Raw genomic sequence first — 23,168 nt, forward strand, 5'->3', positions numbered from 1 at the left:
TTTCGGAGTCACCAAACCAAACAAAATAATTTCAGCCCCCCATTTCTTTGTTCTCCTGGGGACGGAGCCTAAAACACTTTCGTTTATTATGAAACCATTAAAGTTAAACAAGAATATTTTCAAATGAAGAATTAGTGAATTTTGTTAAATATTCAACTGTAATTTATTTCAGAAGTTTTAAAAAAACGTATTTCAATACTGATCAACAGTAAGTTAACCCCTTTCTCATCCGCTAATAAATCGTAAGATTTTTTCTATTATTAACATTTATTATAACATTGTACAAGTAACCATGACCTATAATTTATGTTATTTTTTAGGAAATAAAGATTTTCTTGAGACGGGGGTTACTCTGTTGTGTGTATTTGCGGCCAACCGGGAAAGAATTGTCCGTGGAGAATAAACATCCCCCACCAAAATTCCAACGGGCCTATTGTTCAAATTTATCTGGTGTGTTGCTGTTATCTGTCAACAAGTGTATATGAAACTAAGTAGAATCCGAAGTTATTCTAAAAATATTTTTAACACTGCTTGGTATAAACAGTTTAACCTAGAAATTAAAGAGACATCGAAAGAATCTATAAAATGTTGTCTTGACAATTTTTCAATGGCGTTTAAATATTTATACCTAAATTTTGGTAATAGTAAAATAAATAAATAGCTATAAAATATTCGGGAACAGTTATAAAAGGCTTCATGTAATTTTTTAACTATAAAACTAAACATCTGCAGCATTACATCTTCAGTAGGTTTAGAATACGACATTTTAAAAATTCTTTCGATGTCTCTGAAGTTCTGGGTTTTACTGTACATATTGTCTCGCATTTCTTTCTCTAGAGAAAAAAAAAACTGCTAAAAATATCAAATATATTTAGTGCACGAATAAATAATACTATCAATATGTGAGGAATTACACTTTTACGTTAGATTGATAAAAGCACAATAAATATTGAATTAATTACAAATAATATATCGACAGATTAAAAATAAGGAGGAGGGGGGGGGCGGGGATGATGAACAAAAGCTGAACTAGGTTGTGTCTATATCGGGGAATGATTTTTTATGCTCAGAAAAAAACGAGAAAAGGAAAGTTTTTACATACATTTTTCAAAAATTTATTTGGTGGATAAACCCCTAAAAACATCACTATAAACGTTTGAGGAAAATATGATTTTAAAAAGGAGGAATGATTTCAAGAAAGTATAAATATAATATCATGTGATCTTTGTGAAAGTGCCGAAGTAAAGTTATTAATTATTAAGTAGAAATGGTCGGATTTAGTCGAATAACAAACTATCACAAAATCTTACCTTATCGATGAATTTGTATTTAACAACATGTTCAAATAGAAATCATTTAAAAATCAAAACAAATAATTTTTCCCTTCAAATGTCTTTTGACTTGATTTTGAGCAAAAACTGGGAAAACACAACAAAGCCTTTGTTAGCAACAGGTTTAAAAGCTCTACTGCCTTGCCATATCTTAACAACAGTTTGTCATATCTTAAAAACAGCTTTTTAATGTCTCAACGAAATCTTTGTCATTTTTTAACAATAGCCTTGCCATTGCCATGTTATAACAAAAGCTTTGCAATGCCTTAACAACAGCTCTGCAAAAGCTTTGCCATGCCTAAACAACAGCTTTGCCATGTTATAACAAAAGCTTTGCCATGCCTAAACAACAGCTTTGCCATGCCTTAACAAAAGCTTTGCCATGCCTTAACAACAGCTTTGCTATGGTTCAGCAAAAGCTTTGCCATGCCGTAACAGCTTTGCCATGTTAAATGCAACCTTTGTCATATTAACAATAACATCGTTATGTTATAACAGTAGCTTTGCCATGCCTCAACAACAGCTTTGCAATGTCTTAACAACAGCTGGCCTTGTCTAACGACACTTTTGTAATGTAACAACATCAACATTCGTCATGTTACAACAGTAGCTTTGCCATGTCTCAACAGCTTTGCCATGTCTAACGACACCTTTGTTTCGTTTAAAAAGATTCTACAGCAGTGTAGTGTATAAGCGTATTGACAAAATATGAATATATAACACAGGGGTAACTAGAATTTAAAAGCAGTCAATGAAAAATAAACTTTAATATCTTTAACTTAATGAAGAAGTATTACTTAAACAAAGTTTGCCTTCAGAAATCCACTAAAATGTATTTTAAAATCCATTACTTTAGAAGATTTTGAGAAACATTCTTGTAAATATCTCAATATGTCTGTAAATATTTAACTGGTGAACATGAGTTTAAACTGTTGGATGAAGGGTTCACATTTGTCTTCGCTTGTGAAACGAGGATTACCACGAAGCCTCAAATTTCTCTCCTCGAAAAAACTGAAAAACAATTAAAACTAAATCCAGAATTGAATACTTTTCTAAAGGGGACAGTTGGGGTAGTTTTAAGTGACTCTCCATGTCAAGATGGCAATGCATAATTTAAAATGTTCCCCTTTAAAGCTTTGTCTGATCAAGACTGAATTCATGAAAACTGATTTTATTCAATTGTGGTTTCTCTGCAAATATGGCATTTCTACTGCAGAAAAACCATGAAATATAACCAGAATTCAACACTTTTCCAGATGAAAAGACTACGTTAGCTTCCACGTTGGATGAATGATAAATATAAAGGTTACTTGTAAACATGGTAGAATATAGTTGGATGAATGATAAATATAAAGGTTTACTTGTAAACATGGTAGAATATAGTTGGATGAATGATAAATATAAAGGTTACTTGTAAACATGGTAGAATATAGTTGGATGAATGATAAATATAAAGGTTACTTGTAAACATGGTAGAATATAGTTGGATGAATGATAAATCTAAAGGTTACTTGAAAACATGGTAGAATGTAGTTGAATGAATGATAAATCTAAAGGTTACTTGTGAACATGGTAGAATATAGTTGGATGAATGATAAATATAAAGGTTACTTGTAAACATGGTAGAATGTAGTTGGATGAATGATAAATATAAAGGTTACTTGTAAACATGGTAGAATGTAGTTGGATGAATGATAAATATAAAGGTTTACTTGTAAACATGGTAGAATATACTTGGATGAATGATAAATCTAAAGGTTACTTGTAAACATGGTAGAATGTTGTTGGATGAAGATCTTTAGAAGCTTCCAGATATTTCCGAGCAGATATACTCTCACCTAATCCATTGGATCCAGCTGCAAAGGAGATAAATTAAATATATTAATCAACTATGTATCAATTAACAAAATACTGGAGACATTGAGAAAAAATAGTGATAAAAATATTTAATTAGTGAATCTATAGACTCTATGCAGATATTCTCAATATACCCCTAATTGGGGTCTAGAGATTAATTCACCAAAAATAACCAAAAAAATCAATTCGACAAATCTATTTCAGTTAAAATTAAGTTTTAAAAATCTAATAAATTAATGAATCATATAAAATATTAAATCAAACTAAATATTCACTGGTCCAGGGGGGGGCTTAGCCCCAATAGCCCCCCCCCCCTAAATACGCCTCTGAAGAAATTAGCCAATTATCTCATTAAACATTTAATTCGAAAACGTCACATCTTTTATTTAGATAAGTGATAAAAAGTAGCATTACCGTTCCTGGTTATGAATAAATCTGTATGTGCATATTAAAATCTTCTGAAAATATATCATCATATTTAATATGCATATAATTAATAAGCAAACATCTTCCAGTTCACAATTATAAATTGATTAATCAATGCAAATATTGATCAAATAATCCATTTACCCCCCTCACCCTGTATGAATCTAAATTGTACAATTATCTTCTTCTTTTTAACTAGATCTGATCTGACAAATGATTGGGGAGTTGTATTTCTGTTAATCAACGAAGATGCGGTACGTAACACCGCCATTTTGTTTCGGAGGAAGTTGAATTCCAAACCAAAAATAAACCAGATCGGCGAAAGTATCAACTCCAATATTAAGAAATGGAAGGATCTTGATCTGATTAGATGATTTAACAAAGACTCAAGCTTGAAGTATATCACCAGATTACAATGGCACAAACGAAAACCATATAGTTGAACTGTACTTGCTATTATGCTTCAATTCATTAATTTTTGCAATATTATGTGGATACAAACAATTAAATGGTTAAATATTAATTAAATATGGAAGCAATAAATACTAAATTAAGTAGTTAGATTAATAAAATTCAATGGCGGAGTGATAATGTTAACACAGTTAATTTATTGGGAAGCCATGTTAGATTTTGATTGCAGAGGTTTCTCCAAATTCTAGAATATTCTTTTTTCCATCTGTCTATCACAGTTGTTGAATCTTCAACTTCAGATAGAAGCAGTATCGCCTACGCATTCAAATCAATTAAAAATCAAATAAACAAACAACCAATCAATCAATCAATCAACAAACCAACCACCATCCAACCACCCAAACACCAACCAACAACTAACACACCAACCACCACCCAACCAACCAATAACCACCCAACCAATATTCAACCAACCAATCAATATCCAACTAACCAAACAATAACCAACCAACCAACCAACCAACCAACCAACACACCAACACACCAACACACCAACCAACAAACCAACTCACTAACAGAAAGCAAATCTTTATGCCTTTTTAAGTAATCATATTTTTGCATCAGGCAAAAATATGAAAATAAGTTACCTAAGTTAATGGCTTGAACAACCTTTCCCTCTGCTAAACAAATTTCAAGCAGTTCCTCAACTCCATTCCCAAGCCTATTATATACCAATAAAATGAGAACGAGTTTGAATTTTAGGGTTTGATTGTTTTCAAGCTTTTTTTTTGATTGAAAGTTTACATGTAATCAAAGAGAAGCTTTTTTTACTCGACTGTGTGTTTCTATGTTTATGGGTATTCAATGAAGTTAAAAAGCTTGATATAAATCAAAATTTAAATTGAAGGTCGTATAAAATTTAATTTTATTCTAATTTTTTTATGAATTCTAAATCTTTGATGTCTCTTTTATTGCCTGAAAGGACTGATAGCTCTACAACTAAACTATTTTTGTTAATATTTTTATCTTAGCAACCTGATATCGTAAACTTTGGATATTTCAAACTTGGAATTCTACTTGATTAAATATTAAATAGGCTTAATTAAAATTCACAATCAGGTTTACACAATCAGGTTGGAAATATATGGAGGAAAGACAATTAGAGTTTGAGTAGAGTAATTAGTTCCTTTTACTAAATATATTTTAGGGGTCTTTAAAACAATTATTTTAACAATGGCATTGGCATGTCTGATTTACAATGGTACCCTTAAAATCCTTGTCTGATCATCAATGAAATATATCCATGTTGAAAACTCTAAATACAGAAGTATCAGAATTAAACATTTTTCAAGCTATAAACACGATCAGGTAAGGGTTGAAGATACCGATGTAAATCGGACATGCTTTTTAAAATATATTTTTTATATAAGGGTTACTTGAAATTACATCGCTACGGTTTCTTTGATTCTAACAATCATATATAGACACAATTAGAGGTGTTTAACCAAAAGGGGATGGACATTTTGTTAAAACATTGGAAAATTATTTTACAAAATGATTTTAATGAATTTTTGATGAAGTTTGTTACCTTGCCATCATATCCAGGGCTATTTGTCGGGCCGGAGGATAAACACTTTCTAAACATCACAATACTGGAAAACAAACTTGGGGAGTAAAATCAATTTTTGGAAACATGAAACTGTAAGAAGTTCATTGGAAACCCAACTAAAAATCTGATTTCCTTAAATTTGGCCTCATAATTTTATTAAAAATAGACCTAAAGGGACTGTAAAAAAACGAAAGGGGATATAGACTGAAAGCTTTTTACTTTAGCTCTTGATCGCGCCTTATACAAGTTATATCTGATATTCCTGTCTCGAGAAATTGATAAAAAACTGTGTCAAATTTATATGAAAATTGCTATATACAATTTAGTACAGAAATGGTAGGTTTAAACAGATCATATTCAGCAAATACGCAACCAATCTGAAAACGAAGATATCTCAGAGAAATCTAATTGTAACTTAGGTTTTCTCCAATTATTATTTATAATTTCTATTTTTATTTTTAATTGATAATATTATTCATAAGTACGCATGACGTCATTAGAACTCCCACCAATGGTAGTGCAGTACACTGGTTACATGATACAGACAGAGACACGTGACCAGTATACTGCACTCGCATTGCTGAGAGTTCTGCTGCATAGGTATGAATTTATAAAGAGACTGTAAACGCGATTTCAAGTGACCCCCCCCCCCCCATTGATAGAAGTGGCATGTCCAATTTCCAATGGTACAACTTAAAGTTTCGTCTGATCAAAAGTGAATTAGATATCCATGTTTTTGTCTGAAAACTTTTTATTACTGATCCGATAAAAACTTCTATGGAACCATTGTGATTTGAACATTCCCCTCATAAAATTACGACGACATAATATAGAATTGTTATTTTCTTATATTTACCAAGTGAGAGGAGAATACAGGCGATATGTTTACTGTCCCCTATAACTCCATACTGTATATATTGATGCATCTGATAAAACCTAAGCAAAAATATATTAATAATGTGACAATTGTAAAAATTGTAAAATAATAATGTATATTTTCTTGAATTAATAATTTTTTAAAAGGGGGACAAAATAAATGATTGTTAGGAGAAAAACAATGAATTTTTGGGTAAAAATATCAAAAAAATGAAACAAGTTTCCTTATGATGTCACATTTTTCATTTCACCCCACAAAATCATAACAAATCAATCCCCCCCCCCCCAGGGGCGGTAATTCTGAAAATATACTCTTCTGGGTAAGTCTCATCCTTTGTAGGCCACCCTTTAGGTTAAAATAAAAACTTACTGTTTGGTTTGCACTGCTAGGTTTATAAACATCTCAAGGATAAACTGCCGAGCTGGAAACTTGAACTGAGATAAAACCAGCAGATACTCTACCAGGACACCCTGTACTCTTTCCAGCTGTACACCTGTAAATTAGTAGTATGTACACCCTGTACTCTTTCCAATTGTACATCTGTACATTAGTAGTATATACACCCTGTACTCTAAACAACTGTACACCTGTACATTAGTTTTTGTACTTCATGACACCTCAAGCACCATGATGGATGAGTGTAACTGTATGTCAGCAATGAAGAAGAAGATGGAGTTATTGCAATGTATCTGGGATAAGGTCAATGTCAATCCTGCACCAAGTTTTGCTGCAAAATCTTACAGTGTGGTAACTAGAGGTAATGAGGATTACAGGGGAACAGGGGCAAGACTAAAGAATCTCACAGTCCCCCTTAGAGCAGGAATGGTTAGGGACAGATCTCCCAGTGTAAAGAGGGGGTTAACTGACGGAATCAACTCTCAAAACAAAAGGAGGAATGAAGAGAAAATTAGAAAGATAAGTCCCCTCCGGCTGATATTTTTCTGTTATGGTATTCCTAAAGGTATCATTGAACAGGATATTGTGGATGACTTAGATAAAGCTGATATTAGGATAACAATTGATGATATTGTGCAGATGTCTAAACCAAATGAAACATCACATGTTGTTAGTTTTAAAATCTCAGGTGTAGCTGAAGATCTTGAGAAAGCCTTGGATCCCACTATATGGCCCTTATCCATTATCGGAAGCGATATTCTGATAGAAATGGAACCACAAGTGTAGAGAAAAATAGTGCTACTGGTGGTAAAACAGCAGAACTTTAAAGGTATGACATCTTTAATCTCAGACATTTTAAGCATTTAAGAACACTTCCTCTTGGATTCTGAGGATCGGAAACACAGCAATACTAACAAAATAAAATTTTTTTTGGAGAAACTCGGGAAATCGTAAAAATTTGTAAAATTTTGCAAAAGCTATTAAACTGAAATTTAGTAAAAAAATTCGAATAGAACATGTAAAACAAAATGCCTTATTTTTTCTAAAGATATGGTTCATTATAATGAAATAACCCCAATTTTATTTAATGAATTACCTTTACCAATTGTCAATGACTAGAAACATTTAGGAAATGTTTTGGAAAGTGATAATTCAATGACAATATATTGCAATTAAAAACGAGCTATTTTCATTTTAAAAATTCATTCCCTTAACCAAGAATTTTATTTTAACAGTCCTGATGTTATTTTGAAACTGTATAATATTTACTGTTGTAGTTTTTATGGATCTAGTATTTGAGACTTGAGTTCCCAACGTGTTTCACAATGTTCATATATGTAAAAACTCTGTTAGCCAGTAGCTGACTAGATGTGTGTCTTTCTATAAGGCTATTGAAGCAAGTTCTAAGCTTTGCATTTGATTTCTTTCTATTTTATGCAAAATTGACCTTAACAGTTCTTGTCAGAAATTTATTTTCTATTGCAAATGATTGTTTTGTAAATCTATCTGATCTTAGTAAAGTCTTAGTTAAGAAACAAATATAATATTTTAATGTCCAATTGGACCATGCATGAAAAGTTCCGATTTTACAAAAACTTTTAAAAACAAGAACGAATAGTTTATATGTTGAAGGATTCGATGATTTCGTAATAACTGAAATGATAAATATGTTATGTAATGAGTAATGATCAATGTGGCCTATTTGTGCCTAATTTTTCATATTTTTCTTTTTGTAAAACTATATATTAAAAATATCTTCACAAATTTAAACTACATTTATATATGTATGTATATCTTTGTGTGTGAATAACTCTTTATAATAATAATTATAAGTCTGGCCTTAAAATCTACCTTCCTTCTCCGCCTGTGAGAAAACTGCCGTGTACAGCTCTGATTGATCCAGTACAACAGCAGGCTTTATCTGTACTGCAGACTGTACATAACCAACCTGTACAAAAAGCATTAAAACATTTATAAATTAGTCATTCTGTTAATCCTTTTACAATTTACACCACTAACTGCCTAGAGCCTAATTCCAAACAGTCTTTAAAAAACATTATTTGCCAATTTAAATCTTAATTCAGACCCACTTCGGTTAATGGATTTTGGTAATTTTTAGTCAAAAAGCTCATGACATTAATAAAGAAGACATAAAAACCTTTAAAAAGACATCATATTGCAACTTTAAAAATAAATTACATTATAGTTTTGAGAATTTAATGACATATTCAAATCATGAATAAATCAAACAACTAGGTGGGTTTCCACGCGAGTAAATAAATAAAATCCAACAAATTAAAGTCATTTCCAAAAAATTTTAAACATAGAAAATGAAGGAACTTACCCCCTGTAGAGTTGGAGGGTCCCCCAGATTCTGATGAATATGGTAGGATAGGACAATGTAGTAGAACATCAGGCTAAATAAATATTATTTCTTACACGGACTGTAATTTCAAGTCACACCGACAACGGTACCCTTAAACACCTTGATTCATAATTCATCCTTCATAAGACAAAACTTTGTATGGAAGGTCGCTTGATATTATGCTTTCAGTCCTTTTAAGGGTTTTCTAGTAACCCTCTTTTAAAAAAGTTAAATACGCATTGAAAACTGTTAACGTTAAATCTCATCAAAATTAAGGAAGATATCTCTGTTATGTAAAGTTAAAAATTTACATTTTAACATTTTTTCCAGTTGAAAGTGACTTTCGGTTTTATGCAACACAGACAAGGAAAGAAATAAATAGGAATTATCAATTTTCTGGTTTCAAGTATGAAGAGTTTTGTTGTAAATCGGGTAATCAACTTTAGAGTCATTTAGAACTACGTCTACAATGTATTGAAGTGAACAGTCTCTTTAATAATGTTTCAAAATTTAGAGAATATTCAAATGGGAACATCACGAGATAAGTACAAAATAATCATAATCTAATACAAAATATTTAGGCTAAATTCCTTGTCAAGTTCATTCTATATCAGATTTTTTTTCCACCTCCTCATAACCCACTTCAATAAGAATCAAGATTGGAAAAATAGTTGTTCGTGATTTTGCAACTTATTTTATTTTTTGAACAATAAAATTAAATATCAGAAATTATTTCAAGTTGTGTATTTTTTAAATATCAGCTTAAGCGCTGTTATGAAAAATTAAAAAACAATTAAAGGGACTGTAAGCAATACACATAATATTTTATGACCATACAAAGTTGATAATGCTTGATTTACAAGGGTACCCTTGAAAGCTGTAAATAATCAATTATCTAGAAAATCGACAACATCTTCCATATAAGTGTTTAATTCACATAATTACCATAAGTTTTCTGTCTTAGAAATGCGCAAGTTGCACTTTTTTAAGTGATATCAGAATTGAAAATAATCCGTTCAAAAATAGTAAAAATCTATATCCAATTCATCCTTCATCAGACAAAGCTTTGCACAGAGGATTACTTGAAATTACACTAACAGTCCCTTTAATGTTTACAAAGAAGGGTTTTGAATTGACCTGAATTTCTCTGCTCTAACAGTTTGATCTTGAAGGCAGTGTTTAAGATGTTTAAGAATAAAAGGTTTGCCGCCAACTCTATGAAGAAGAAATCTACACAACCCAACCTCGTCAATACTCTCTACTCTAAATAGATGATTCAATTGTAAATGAAATCAGATTTGTGTTGTGTTTTGAACGTTATACAGTCATATGGTTTCATCAATCATATTTGTAAAATTAGATTGTGAAGTTGTCTCATTAATTGTAAATTAATTCTGATTAGGACTGGATTAAAAACACAAAAATACCAATTTTTTGACAAAGATCGACTAGGGGGTAAACATATGATGAAAATAAATACTTTCCAAATATACCAGGTTTATGCAATCATGTTACATGGGTAATGTTTATAATTTATGTGTTGAAGAATTCGATGATTACGTAATAACGGAAATGATGAATATGTTATGTAATGAGTGATAATCAATGTCGCCTATTTGTGCATAATTTTGCATATTTTTCTCTTTTCTTTTGGAAATCTGTATTTTCAAAAATTCATTTAAACAAATTTAAACTACACCATTTATATATATATTTATAACTTTGTGTGTGAATACATCTTTTTAATAATATAATAAATTTATTTTAATTTTTAATATTAATTCAAAATTTAACTTCTAAACTTAAAATGACGATAAAATGTTGCTATTCATGTTAAAGATCAAAGTTACTCCCGCCGTTTACCCGCGCTTGGTCGTAAATTAAGTTTTTAGCTATGTTTTCCCCAAAGAAGTCGACCCACTCAACTTAGATTCCAAAAGATAAGCAAAGAACATTCCCATGGTTCTCCCGAGTTCCCTATTTAAAATTCAAAGCAAATCAGTCAAGGGGTTCATGAGCTATAGATCTGACATACAAACATCCTAACAAACAAACAGAGATTACATATCTATATATATTTACATAGATACCTCTTAAGTTTAAGGTTGAGAGTCCACATTCTTCCATTCCTTGCATCTATGAGTATATTTGGTCTGAAGAGAACCCAGGAAGGAGGATAGGTCAGTGGAATACAGGAACCTTTATCTGCAAATAACAGATATTTAATTTTATAATTTTACTAAATGTTTTTAAAGTTCTAAGATGAGCATCAGACCTTTTCCCAACCAATAGAGAAATCAATCAATTTAGCAATCAATTAATCAACCAATAAAACAATTACTGAATTAATCAAAAGAAATCAGCTATTCAATAAATCAATCAAAAAATCAATTAATCAATACATCAAAGAATCAATCAAGAAAAAAGAAAACCCAGGAAGGATAGCTCAGTGAAAATCTGCAAATAACCGACCTAAATTTTATCCTACTTTTCTGAATGTTTAAAAACCAATAAATCATTCCATAACTCAATCATACAATCAATCAATCAGTGGAATACAGGAATCTTTATTTGGAAATAAACGATCTTCATTTAAACCAACTTTTCTAAATGTTTTAAGCCAATGAGGTTCTTTGATGAGCCTCAACCCCTTTCCCACCCATAAATCAACCAATCATTCAACCTATTTATTAATTAACCCATCAATCAATAAATCAATCAGCCAATAAATAAATTATACATTAAACAAATTAATCAATCAATTAACCAATAAATATAGTAATTAACCAATAAATCAATCAATCAACCAATTAGCTAATGAATCAGTCAATCAATCAGTCAATTAATTAATAAATCAATCAACTTACCAACAATGAACTCAGTAAATCAACTTAAGTAATCAATTTTTTTAAAGATCCACACAGAAAAATACAAAGAAATCAGTAAATCAATTAATTTAAATAATTAGATTTTTTTTCAGATGCACACAGAAAAATACATTACTTCACCAATCAACCAATCGATCAATCAATCAATCAATCAATCAATCAATCAATCAATCAATCAATCAATCAATCAATCAATCAATCAATCAACCAACTCAATCAATCAATCAATCAATCAATCAATCAATCAATCAATCAATCAATCAACCAACCAACCAACCAACCAACCAACCAACCAACCAACCAACAAACCAACCAACCAACCAATCAATCTTCATGAATATCAACAACCTGTAAGACTGGTTTGGGGAAGTATTTGAATGTGTTCCTGAGGGCCTCCAACATCTATTAATGTCAAAAGAAAAAAATTTTAAATTGCATAAATAAATTATTATTAACAAATTAACAAAATTTGAGAGATTTCTGCTACCTGTTTGTTTAGTGCGGGGACTTGAAATATCAAACATCTGAGTACTCGAATTCTAGAAAGAAAAAAATATAAATAACAACTACCTGTAGTGTCCACTGTTTACCTGCGCTTGGTCTGTAATTATTATTTTAGCTTAAGTGGCAGGCCTTGCCCGTTTAATAAAAATTTAGCCTAAATATTTCACCCGCACCCATTGGTTCCCTAAAAAAATGTCAGCCAATTTGGTCTAGCCGTTTCACCAGCTTAAGCAAACATATATATATATATGTGAGCGAAGATCTTTATTATAGTAATAAAATGAACCAGATAATCGTTATGTCATGAACATCAAGGCCGAGGTCCCGTCAAAAAAAGTGAATAAGGGGGGAAGGATTCTGGCCCAGCCTGCTGAAGAATGAAGATACCTGAAGTGAGTGAACAAGAATAAGATTATCCAGGGTTTGAACTCCTAGAGCTCCAGATACAGATACATTTAACAGATGAGACAGATGAACCTTAAACAATAACAGATACATTCAACAGATGAGCCAATTGAACCTTAAACAATACCAGATGACCCTTAAACATTAACAGATAAACTTAACAAAAACAGATAAACCTTTATTAGTAATAGATAAACCTTCAACAGAAACAGATAACCTTTTCACAATAACAGATAAACTTTAAAAAAAGATAAATCTTTAAAAATAACTGATAAACCTTTCAAAATAAAAGAAAAACCTATAACAATAACAGATAAATTTTTAAAAATAACAGATATATCTTTCAACAACAATAGATACACCTTTTGCAATAACAGAAAATCTTTAAAAATATCAGATAAACCTTTAACAATAACAAATAAATCTTAAACTTTAACAGATAAACCTTTAACAATTATAGATAAAATAATAAATAAATCTTTAACTATAACAGATAAACCTTTAACAATAATAAATAAATCTTTAACTATAACAGATAAACCTTTAACAATAATAAATAAATCTTTAACTATAACAGATAAACCTTTAACAATTATAGATAAATCTTTAACTATAACAGATAAACCTTTAACAATAATAAATAAATCTTTAACTATAACAGATAAACATTATAACAGATAAATCTTTAACAATAACAGATAATAAGCACACCGTGAGTCAGCGCTTAGGGTCCGGATCAGGATCCGTTGGATCCGCAAGATTTTGGCTTCCTGGATCCGGATCCAAGGGGTAAAATATCAATCAAAAACTGAAAAAAAAACCTTTTTAATCCTAAAACCCTAATCTGAACTTTTGAAAACAGAGATTCTAAAAATGTCCTCATATCTGAATGGTTCATCAAGTTTTAGGATAAAAATATGCGAAAAAAATTAAACAAAAATTTGAAAACTATTTTTTGTTTAAAAAATTCAGTAAATCAGTAAAAAAATGACCTGGATCCGGATCCGGCTCCATTTTTTCCAGTGTGGATCCAGAATCCTGATCCACATTAAAATTAAATGAATCTTAAGCACTGCCTTGAGTAAAGATGATGTTAGCAATTAACTTAATTTACAACGCTTAACAATGAAACAATGAAAAGATATCCGTTTTTTTAAATTAAGGATAACAATTATACAAATATACTTCCTTGTTTCGGTTGCATAAATACACACAAGGAAAGTCTCTCACCTGATCATTGTATATTGAGTAAAGATGAATTCCTGTCACTTTACTGCTCTCTCCAACTATGTTGACTCGTATAAAGCATTGACTGAACAAATAAACAATTGAATTGGAAAATGGATATCTAGCTAAATGCATTGACTGGTGACATATCTTCCAGGGGTGTATATCAGAGTCCTAAATCACCCTTAAAAAAAACTTTGCACACTGGCCCAATAATATTTGTGTTCCTAAAAACAATTTCAGATGTCTAAGAAGCCATTAACAGCTACATGTAAAAATCGAAATATTGCTAAAGAAATATCCTTTGTTACATTACAAAAGTGTCCTCGTCAAAAAACCAGTTTTCAAATTATGCCTCTTAGCTATGAACTGCTACCTGAGCAATGAACTATCTACCTAATTGACCTTAGCTATGCACTATCTACCTAATTGACCCCTTAGATATGAACTTTTTACCTGATGGACCCCTATCAATGAACTATCTATCTGATTCACCCCTCTAGGTATTAACTACTTCCTGATTGATCCCCCAGTTATGAACTACTTCATGATTGACCCACTAGATTGGAACTATTTCCTGATTGACCCCCTAGATTGGAACTACTTCCTGATTGACCCCCTAGATTGGAACTATTTCCTGATTGAACCCCTAGATTGGAACTAATTTCTGACTTACCTCCTAGCTATGAACTATAAACAAAATTGAACCACTAGCTGTTGACTTTCTACGTTATTGACCCCCTAGTTATGAAATGATAGCAAATTGACTTCCCAATTGACTACCTGATTGACCCCCTAAATATGACTTGATTCCTAATTCCATATGAAATGACACCTGATTTACCTCCTAGTTACAAACTATCTACTTGATTGACCCCCAAGCTCAGAGCAATCTACCTGATTGACCCTTTGCTATGAACTGCTATCTTAATGACCCCCTAACTCTGAAGTGTCTACCTGATTTACCTCCAAGCTATAAATTACTACATGGTTTACCTCCTAGACTTTGATCTGATTGACCAATTAACTATGAACTACCTGATTGAAACTGATAAACTGACTAATATACCTGAGTACTACCATAATAATGTCAGTGACACATATTCTCTGGAAATGAATATGTACAATAATAGCTGATATATATAAAACCCCCAAGCCTAGGAGTATTTATATCTGAAACATGAAAGATGTAAAGTACACAACAATATATAAATGTAACCAAAACAATAACATATAAATAGCCTGTTCCTGGAGACTCTTCCAGTATCATGATATAGTCCTGTAATAGAAAACATCATCAGACTAACAGAAACCCTAGCTATGAACTATTTACCTCATTGACCTCCTTGCTATCAACTATCTACCTGATTGACTGCTACCTGTTTGACCTCTTAGCTATGAGCTACCTTGATTTATCTCCTAGCTATGAACGGTTTTGTTGATACATCTCATTAAAAGGACCAACCCCTGTATGTGCTATTGGTGGTTTGTGAGCATATAAAACTGATACAAGAAAATATGCCGCAATTAGAACTGAAAATGCTAAAGCCTAAAAGTACCTAAAACCAGTTCTTATTGCCTGATCTGATTAAACTAATAAATGTAGTTTCATTAAATTTTAAAATCGCCTCGTAGCGGCAACACTCAATTTTTACATGTAGCTGATTCCAATAAGATAAAGGCCCGATTTTTTTTTTTTGGGGGGGGGGCTCTACATATCCCCTGTAACCATTTGAGACTGTGTGTATTTGTTCAAATTCAGAAAAAAAGTTAAATTTACACGAATTTGGGTCACCCTAGTGTATATTTTTCAGAATTACAAAAATTAAATGATTTTGGGATTATTTGTGGAAAAAAAAAATTGAACATTGCACCCCAAGGCAAGTTTTTTTCATTCTTTTTGATACTTCCTACCCAAAAAATCATAATTATTTTCCCTGAAAAATCGGCTTATAAAACTTTTAAGAAAATAAATGATTTTCTAAAAGTCTTGGGCCGGAAGATTTTTTGGAAAATTTACACCCCTGCAATTTTCATTGTCAGACAAACTATTCGAAAATGATCATTCTATGCATTGTTTTATTTCGTGGACCCTCTACACTAAAAAACGGGTTGGAACTGTGTCAAATTGGAAACCATTACAAGGAAGTCATGCATAATTTCTTTGAAATCTTCTTGATAATCCACTATGAGCGAATTTTCATTTTACATTGTGGACTGAGTAAGTCCTAAATTGCGATGTGTTTAATGAACTCTAAATTTAAAATCTTTAACCCTAAATAAAATATAACCAGGGGGTGAATTTTTTTTTGAAAAACATGTTAATTGTTTATTATTGAGTTGCTGAATTGTCGAAATTAAATTATTTCAAGGTTATAAAGTTTAAATTATAGAATTTATGCAATGTTTAAACTTTTTATCACAAAATTGTGAGACTGAAATTACTGTAAATGTAAGATTACCTGTAAACTGAAATAAATGAAACATCCTTCTCAGTAACTGAAGAACTTAAATCTATCCCTGTAACGTGTTAACAATCAATCATTTATTAAGTCGACCTTGGCATTATTAGTAAGTTTTATAGGCGTGTCGACGTTATTTACTCAGAGCTGAAAACTTTAGAATGAGATATCCTGAATCCCGATTACTTATTCTGAGTATCCAATGGACACAATTTTGATTTTCTTCTTATACCACTCTTGGATATAGTAGAGAAAAATCAAAAACCGGTTTTCTAAATTAGAGAGTCACTCCCGTTTCTTTAAGTTAATCTTAAATGGCGTGCAAAATTTCAAATTTACCGGCTTCTTATATGCGACTCTGATTGGTTGAATTTTATGCACTTTTCTGAATACAAGTACAAGATTAGATTAGTCTCGATATAAAGAAAAAGAGAGGATCAAGCATTAATTTCGATATCCACCATTCTAAAGTTTTCAGCTGAGGTTCTCTTGTGTTTCAATCCATTATTTTTCTAAAAACATGTACTTGCGGATTTACCATCCAGAGACAAAGAAAGCAATTATAGGAATTTAACACTTTTCCAATTGACAAAAGGAGAATATTTCCCCCTAACTGTTGTTCGGATAGAGGTTGAAAGGGTACCGCTGTTAATTGGACATAACTATTATAATTAGCAGACAACTCATTATTTAAAGAAATAGTGGTTGACTCTTTAAATGGGGATTAAGTTAAAATATTTAAAATTCCTTTTAATTATAAATTAGATTGATTTGATTTCCTTGAAGCTTAATTACATTGCTGTTCTTCACAGACCAAACCTAGACAATCAATCAATCATTCGTTCAATCAATCAATAAATCAATAAATAAATAAATCAATCAATCAATCAATCAATCAATCAATCACTCACTCACTCACTCACTCACTCACTCACTCACTCACTCAATCATTCAATCAATCAATCACCAACCAACCAAACAACGAATCGATGGTTCAACCAACCAACCAACATCCAGACAATGAAAGAATAAAGCATTAAGTCGATCAATCAATCAACCATTTTCATTCAATGAATTAATCCAATTTTCAGACAAACAATGAACATTCAATAAATCAATTAATAAATATTAGCATCAATAAACCAATGAGTCTATTAGCCACTTAAATCTTCCATAATCGATAAATCAAACAAAAAATCAGACATTAACCGAATTCAGTCTGATCCTCACTCGTAAGATAAAACTCGAGCAAATTTACCTGAAGAGTATTTGTTTTGTCCTTAGCTGAGGTGAACAGGTAGTTAGTGAGAGGACAGGATACATACCAGAATATAGGGGTACTGGTACTCCGTAGATACTATAATATGTAGTTAGTGAGAGGACAGGATACATACCAGGATACAGTGGTACTGATACTCCGTAGATACTAGAATATGTAGTTAGTGAGAGGACATGATACATACCAGGATACAGGGGTACTGGTATTCCGTAGATACTAGAATATGTAATTAGTGAGAGGACATGATACATACCAGGATACAGGGGTTCTGGTACTCCGTAGATGCTATAATATGTAGTTAGTGAGAGGACAGGATACATACCAGGATACAGCGGTACTGGTACTCCGTAGATACTAGAATATGTAGTTAGTGAGAGGACATGATACATACCAGGATACAGGGGTACTGGTACTCCGTAGATACTAGAATATGTAGTTAGTGAGAGGACAGGATACATACCAGGATACAGGGGTACTGGTACTCCGTAGATACTAGAATATGTAGTAAGTGAGAGGACAAGATACATACCAGGATACAGGGGTACTGGTACTCCGTAGATACTAGAATATGTAGTTAGTGAGAGGACATGATACATACCAGGATACAGGGGTTCTGGTACTCCGTAGATACTATAATATATAGTTAGTGAGAGGACAGGATACATACCAAGATACAGGGGTACTGGTACTCCGTAGATACTAGAATATGTAGTTAGTGAGAGGACAGGATACATACCAGGATACAGGGGTTCTGGTACTCCGTAGATACTATAATATATAGTTAGTGAGAGGACAGGATACATACCAAGATACAGGGGTACTGGTACTCCGTAGATACTAGAATATGTAGTTAGAGAGGACAGGATACATACCAGGATACAGTGGTACTGGTACTCCGTAGATACTAGAACATGTAGTTAGTGAGAGGAAATAATACAATACTAGGATGAATTCCAAGAAAGTAAAATCTCCCTGATACAGGAATGCTAAAAATTCAATGGATACTAAATTATTTAAGATATTGGAAAACTCAATTTTTTAACTTGCAAAAAACCAAAAACTTCCGATACACGCCAAATTATCATACCTTGGACAGTTTCCTTGATGCTGTGATATTCCAGATCTCAATACCTAGATTAATAAACCAGGTACAGTGATAACCAGAAATCTCTGGAATTGGAAGTAGAGTGAAAGACTTAAGTTATGACTTAAAATAGTCGAATCAATATATATCACAGCAATTGTGCAGTGTAAACAGGCCCATTTATCTTAATATGCGATTTAACGCCTTACTTTAAAGCTTTTTGCTAGGTAACAACATCAAATGAACTTCAGTATTGCTTTAATGTCGGTCTTCCTATTCTACAGTGTTCTGGTTATTACTGTATAAAACCAAAAAAGAAGTAAGAGTGTTCTTAATTGGAGTAATTAAAGCAAAAATAGAAGAAAATACTAAGTGTATTATTATTTTGTGAAACATGTTTTCAGGGAAAAATAAAAGTCTTTATAAAATCATTTTTTTTTGTTTATGGATCCTAAAAGAAACAATTATTTTTAATCAAGATGATAAGAATGTTCACGCGAAGTGAAATTTATTCTAAAAGTTTTATCGCTGAATTCGAAAAAATAAAGATTTTTTGTGACAGGAAGTTAATTTAAGAGTAAAAATCATTAAAAATGTCAAGTTGATGTTAAAATTTGAAAATCATTCCTCTGTTCTTAAATATTCACCCAGGAGTGATGATAGTTTTCTACCTCTGTGCTCAGTTAGCGGTACTGTACACTTACAACTGTTTACTAATATTGATTTACTATAGGTTAGGACAGAATCTACTTATAATAAACAAATATGCAGTACGCTCTCGGTATAGATCATGGCCTGTAGAATTAGTAAAGGATTAGCGTATATCATCACTTTATGCACAATAACCTCGTTGTATAAACCCCATAAAAATAGACCTGTATCTGTCAGTAAAACAACCTCATCATCAGTTGACCAGATGTAGCCGACAATCTCAGAATTCTTGTTCTAAAATATCTGATGTATATTTTCCTGAAAAATCTCCCCCCTCTCTCTCTTTTGTAAATCATTTTTTCCCCAGCAGCTGAGTATGTTTGATCGGACCAAAACAATTTTAAAAAGGTCTTTTCGCTAAATTGTGGAAAATAAATGATTTTTAGGCGGAAATATATACATTTTGGGTAACAAGTATAAAAAAAGATGAAAAACTTGCCTTTTCATGTGATCATTCCCCCNCCACCCAGGAGTTGGGGACTGAGGGGGTAATTCGTAAACCCCCCTTTCTAAAACATATTATGTTCTCAAGAAAGACAAGCAATTTTTAACAATATAATCGGTGAAAGGTTCATTCAAAAACAAAAAGAGCAATTTTTGAACTTCTGGAGACTGTCTCTCTTGTTTTAGAATGATGACCACCCAGAATGAAAAAAAACTTTAAAAAAATTAAAGATAAGACCAGTATTTTACTATAATTTGTCTGAAAATAAATGAAATGAAGTCCTACCTTTACATGGATAGAGTATTCGAGAGGATTGGGTTGGCCTTTTTCTATATTGTAGAAATCTAATCGAGTTTTCTCCCTTTGAACAGAAACAACCTGGAAAACACAGATTTTTTCTCAATAATAATAGTCATAATAGTAATAATGATAATAATAATGATAATAATAATGATAATAATAATGATAATAATAATGATAATAATAATGATAATAATAATGATAATAATAATGATAATAATAATGATAATAATAATGATAATAATAATGATAATAATAATGATAATAATAATGATAATAATAATGATAATAATAATGATAATAATAATGATAATAATAATGATAATAATAATGATAATAATAATGATANATCGTGATCGTGATTGTGATTGTGATTGTGATTGTGATTGTGATTGTGATTGTGATTGTGATTGTGATCGTGATCGTGATCGTGATCGTGATCGTGATCACGAATTTTCTCCCTTTGAACAGAAACAACCTGGAAAACACAGATTTTTTCACAATAATAATAATCATAATACTAATAATGATAATAATAATCATAATAATAATGATAATAATAATAATAATCATAATAATAATGATAATAATAATAATAATGATTATGATAATAATAATAATTATGATTATGATTATTATTATGATTATGATAATAATCGTGATCGTGATCGTGATCGTTATCGTGATCGTGGTCGTGGTCGTGGTCGTGGTATTACCTTCTGATCAGGAGAGAGTTTAATAGCAAGTATCCCTCCTTTATCCTGATTTAAAGACAAATAATAAAAAACTGAAAATAAATATATTGTTTTTAAATAACCTTAGACACACTAGACAGGGTCCTGGGAGTCAATTTAACATGAAAATAAACAATGAGTTCATATTTTGTATTGCTAAATTTCCAACATAAAAAATCAGAGATACTATTTTCCATCCATATTGCGTAAGAAACTTTTACATGGAACCATTAATGAAAATGATCAGTTTCAACATAGAAGAATAGGGATAATATAATGTAATCATTATTGAAAATAATAAGGTTTAACGTAGAAAAATAGGAAATAACTGCAGTAAAAACAGTATAGAATAAGTTAATCAGTAAATCTATAGACTCTACGCAGATATTCTCAGTATGCCCTGAACAGGGGTCTAGAGAATAATTCACCAAATAACCAAACTCAAAATTGGATTTGTATTTATTCTATGATTGTCTAGATTGTCTTTATTGTCTATATTGTCTATATTGTCTATATTGTCTATATTGTCTATATTGTCTAGTTTGTCTATTTTCCTCGAGAATAAATGTTTGCTGGGGTTTCCCTGGGCTCTTAATCACTACTCCAGTAGCACCACCAGATCTTACAGAAAACAACTGAAAACCAATCAATCAATCAATCAATAAACCAATCAATCAACCAACTGATCAATTTACCAACCAACCAGCCAATTAATCAGCCAATCATTCAACCAATCAATAAAAAAACAATCAATAATTAAAACAAACAAACAATGAAGCAATCATGTATAGCACTCAATAAATTATATCTAGAAAGTCAGGAATGAGACTCCCTTAACAAAGATAAGTTTGTATTTCTATTTATATTATATATCTATTTTATTAAAATTTTGTATTTTTTAGAAGCTTTGTGAATCTAATTTACCTGAAGATTTTTCTGGTCAAAGAATACTGACGTTATTGTATCCACAGGATCAAAGGATACCGGATCAGATAGTTCTTAACAAAGGATTAGATAGTTGTCAACAAATGATACAGGATCAGATAGTTCTTAACAAAGAATTCGTTAGTTGTCAACAAATGATACCGGATCAAAGATTCTTAAACAAAGGATTAGTTAGTGGTTAACAAGGGATACTAGATCAGATAGTTCTAAACAAAGGATTAGTTAGTGGTTAACAAAGGATAATAGATCAGATAGTTCTAAACAGAGGATTAGTTAGTGGTTAACAAAGGATACTAGATCAGATAGTTCTAAACAAAGGATTAGTTAGTGGTTAACAAAGGATACTAGATCAGATAGTTCTAAACAAAGATTAGTTAGTGGTTAACAAGGGATACTAGATCAGATAGTTCTGAACAAAGGATTAGTTAGTGGTTAACAAGGGATACTAGATCAGATAGTTCTAAACAAAGGATTAGTTAGTGGTTAACAAAGGAAACTAAATCAAATATTTCTTAACAAAGGATTATTAAGAACTTCATAAAGGATACTGAATATAACAGATTAACAGATTATTGGCGGGTGATTTAAAACGAAAAGGATAAGAGAGTTTTTGACAAAGTTTTAAACAGTTTCTTAACAAAGATAAAATATGACTTCACAAATGTTGAAGGATAAGGCAGTTGTAAACGTAATAAGGAATAGGGCGACAACGGATATACAAAATACATACAGAGAATTCTTAAAAATTATCTGACATTTATTTGTCTTTCTTCACTAGCGAAACATTCAAAAGGTTTTCATATTATTTGAAAGAACTTACCTATGAGTCCAAGGCAATTCATTTTCTTCTTTTTTCCTTGACAACAAAAGATAATAACGTTAAAACTTAAAATGTTTTCAGTGAAACAAATG

General features: G+C 31.3%; 1 protein-coding gene across 1 annotated transcript; it reads right to left on the reverse strand.

The window, feature by feature from the left end:
• Positions 1–853: 853 nt before the first annotated feature.
• Positions 854–23,157, reverse strand: LOC111709018 (uncharacterized protein C18orf8). The gene is made up of 24 exons (XM_023482585.1): positions 23,077–23,157; positions 22,236–22,309; positions 21,866–21,946; positions 21,294–21,338; positions 20,563–20,655; positions 19,997–20,066; positions 19,125–19,168; positions 18,017–18,115; positions 17,538–17,577; positions 16,759–16,816; positions 14,300–14,381; positions 13,052–13,141; positions 12,648–12,699; positions 12,509–12,562; positions 11,363–11,477; positions 10,410–10,535; positions 9,252–9,324; positions 8,759–8,855; positions 6,881–7,004; positions 6,491–6,570; positions 5,614–5,662; positions 4,673–4,746; positions 3,094–3,187; positions 854–2,342 (listed from the first exon to the last, which is right to left on the reverse strand). The coding sequence occupies exons 1-24, from the start codon at positions 23,096–23,098 to the stop codon at positions 2,237–2,239; spliced, it is 1,842 nt and encodes a 613-aa protein (XP_023338353.1). The 5' UTR covers positions 23,099–23,157; the 3' UTR covers positions 854–2,236.
• Between the last annotated feature and the right edge of the window lie 11 nt (positions 23,158–23,168).

Source organism: Eurytemora carolleeae, unplaced genomic scaffold, assembly GCF_000591075.1.
Source record: "Eurytemora carolleeae unplaced genomic scaffold, Eaff_2.0 scaffold929, whole genome shotgun sequence".
NCBI classification, from domain to species: Eukaryota; Metazoa; Arthropoda; class Copepoda; order Calanoida; family Temoridae; genus Eurytemora; species Eurytemora carolleeae.

Coding starts and splice junctions, on each gene's coding strand:
- LOC111709018 (XM_023482585.1), bottom strand. CDS start 23,098: ATGAATTGCCTTGGACTCATAG. Junction 12,563..12,647: donor TCCCCGCACTAAACAAACAG/GTAGCAGAAATC, acceptor TGACATTAATAG/ATGTTGGAGGCCCTCAGGAA. Junction 11,478..12,508: donor TCCCCAAACCAGTCTTACAG/GTTGTTGATATT, acceptor TGTTATTTGCAG/ATAAAGGTTCCTGTATTCCA.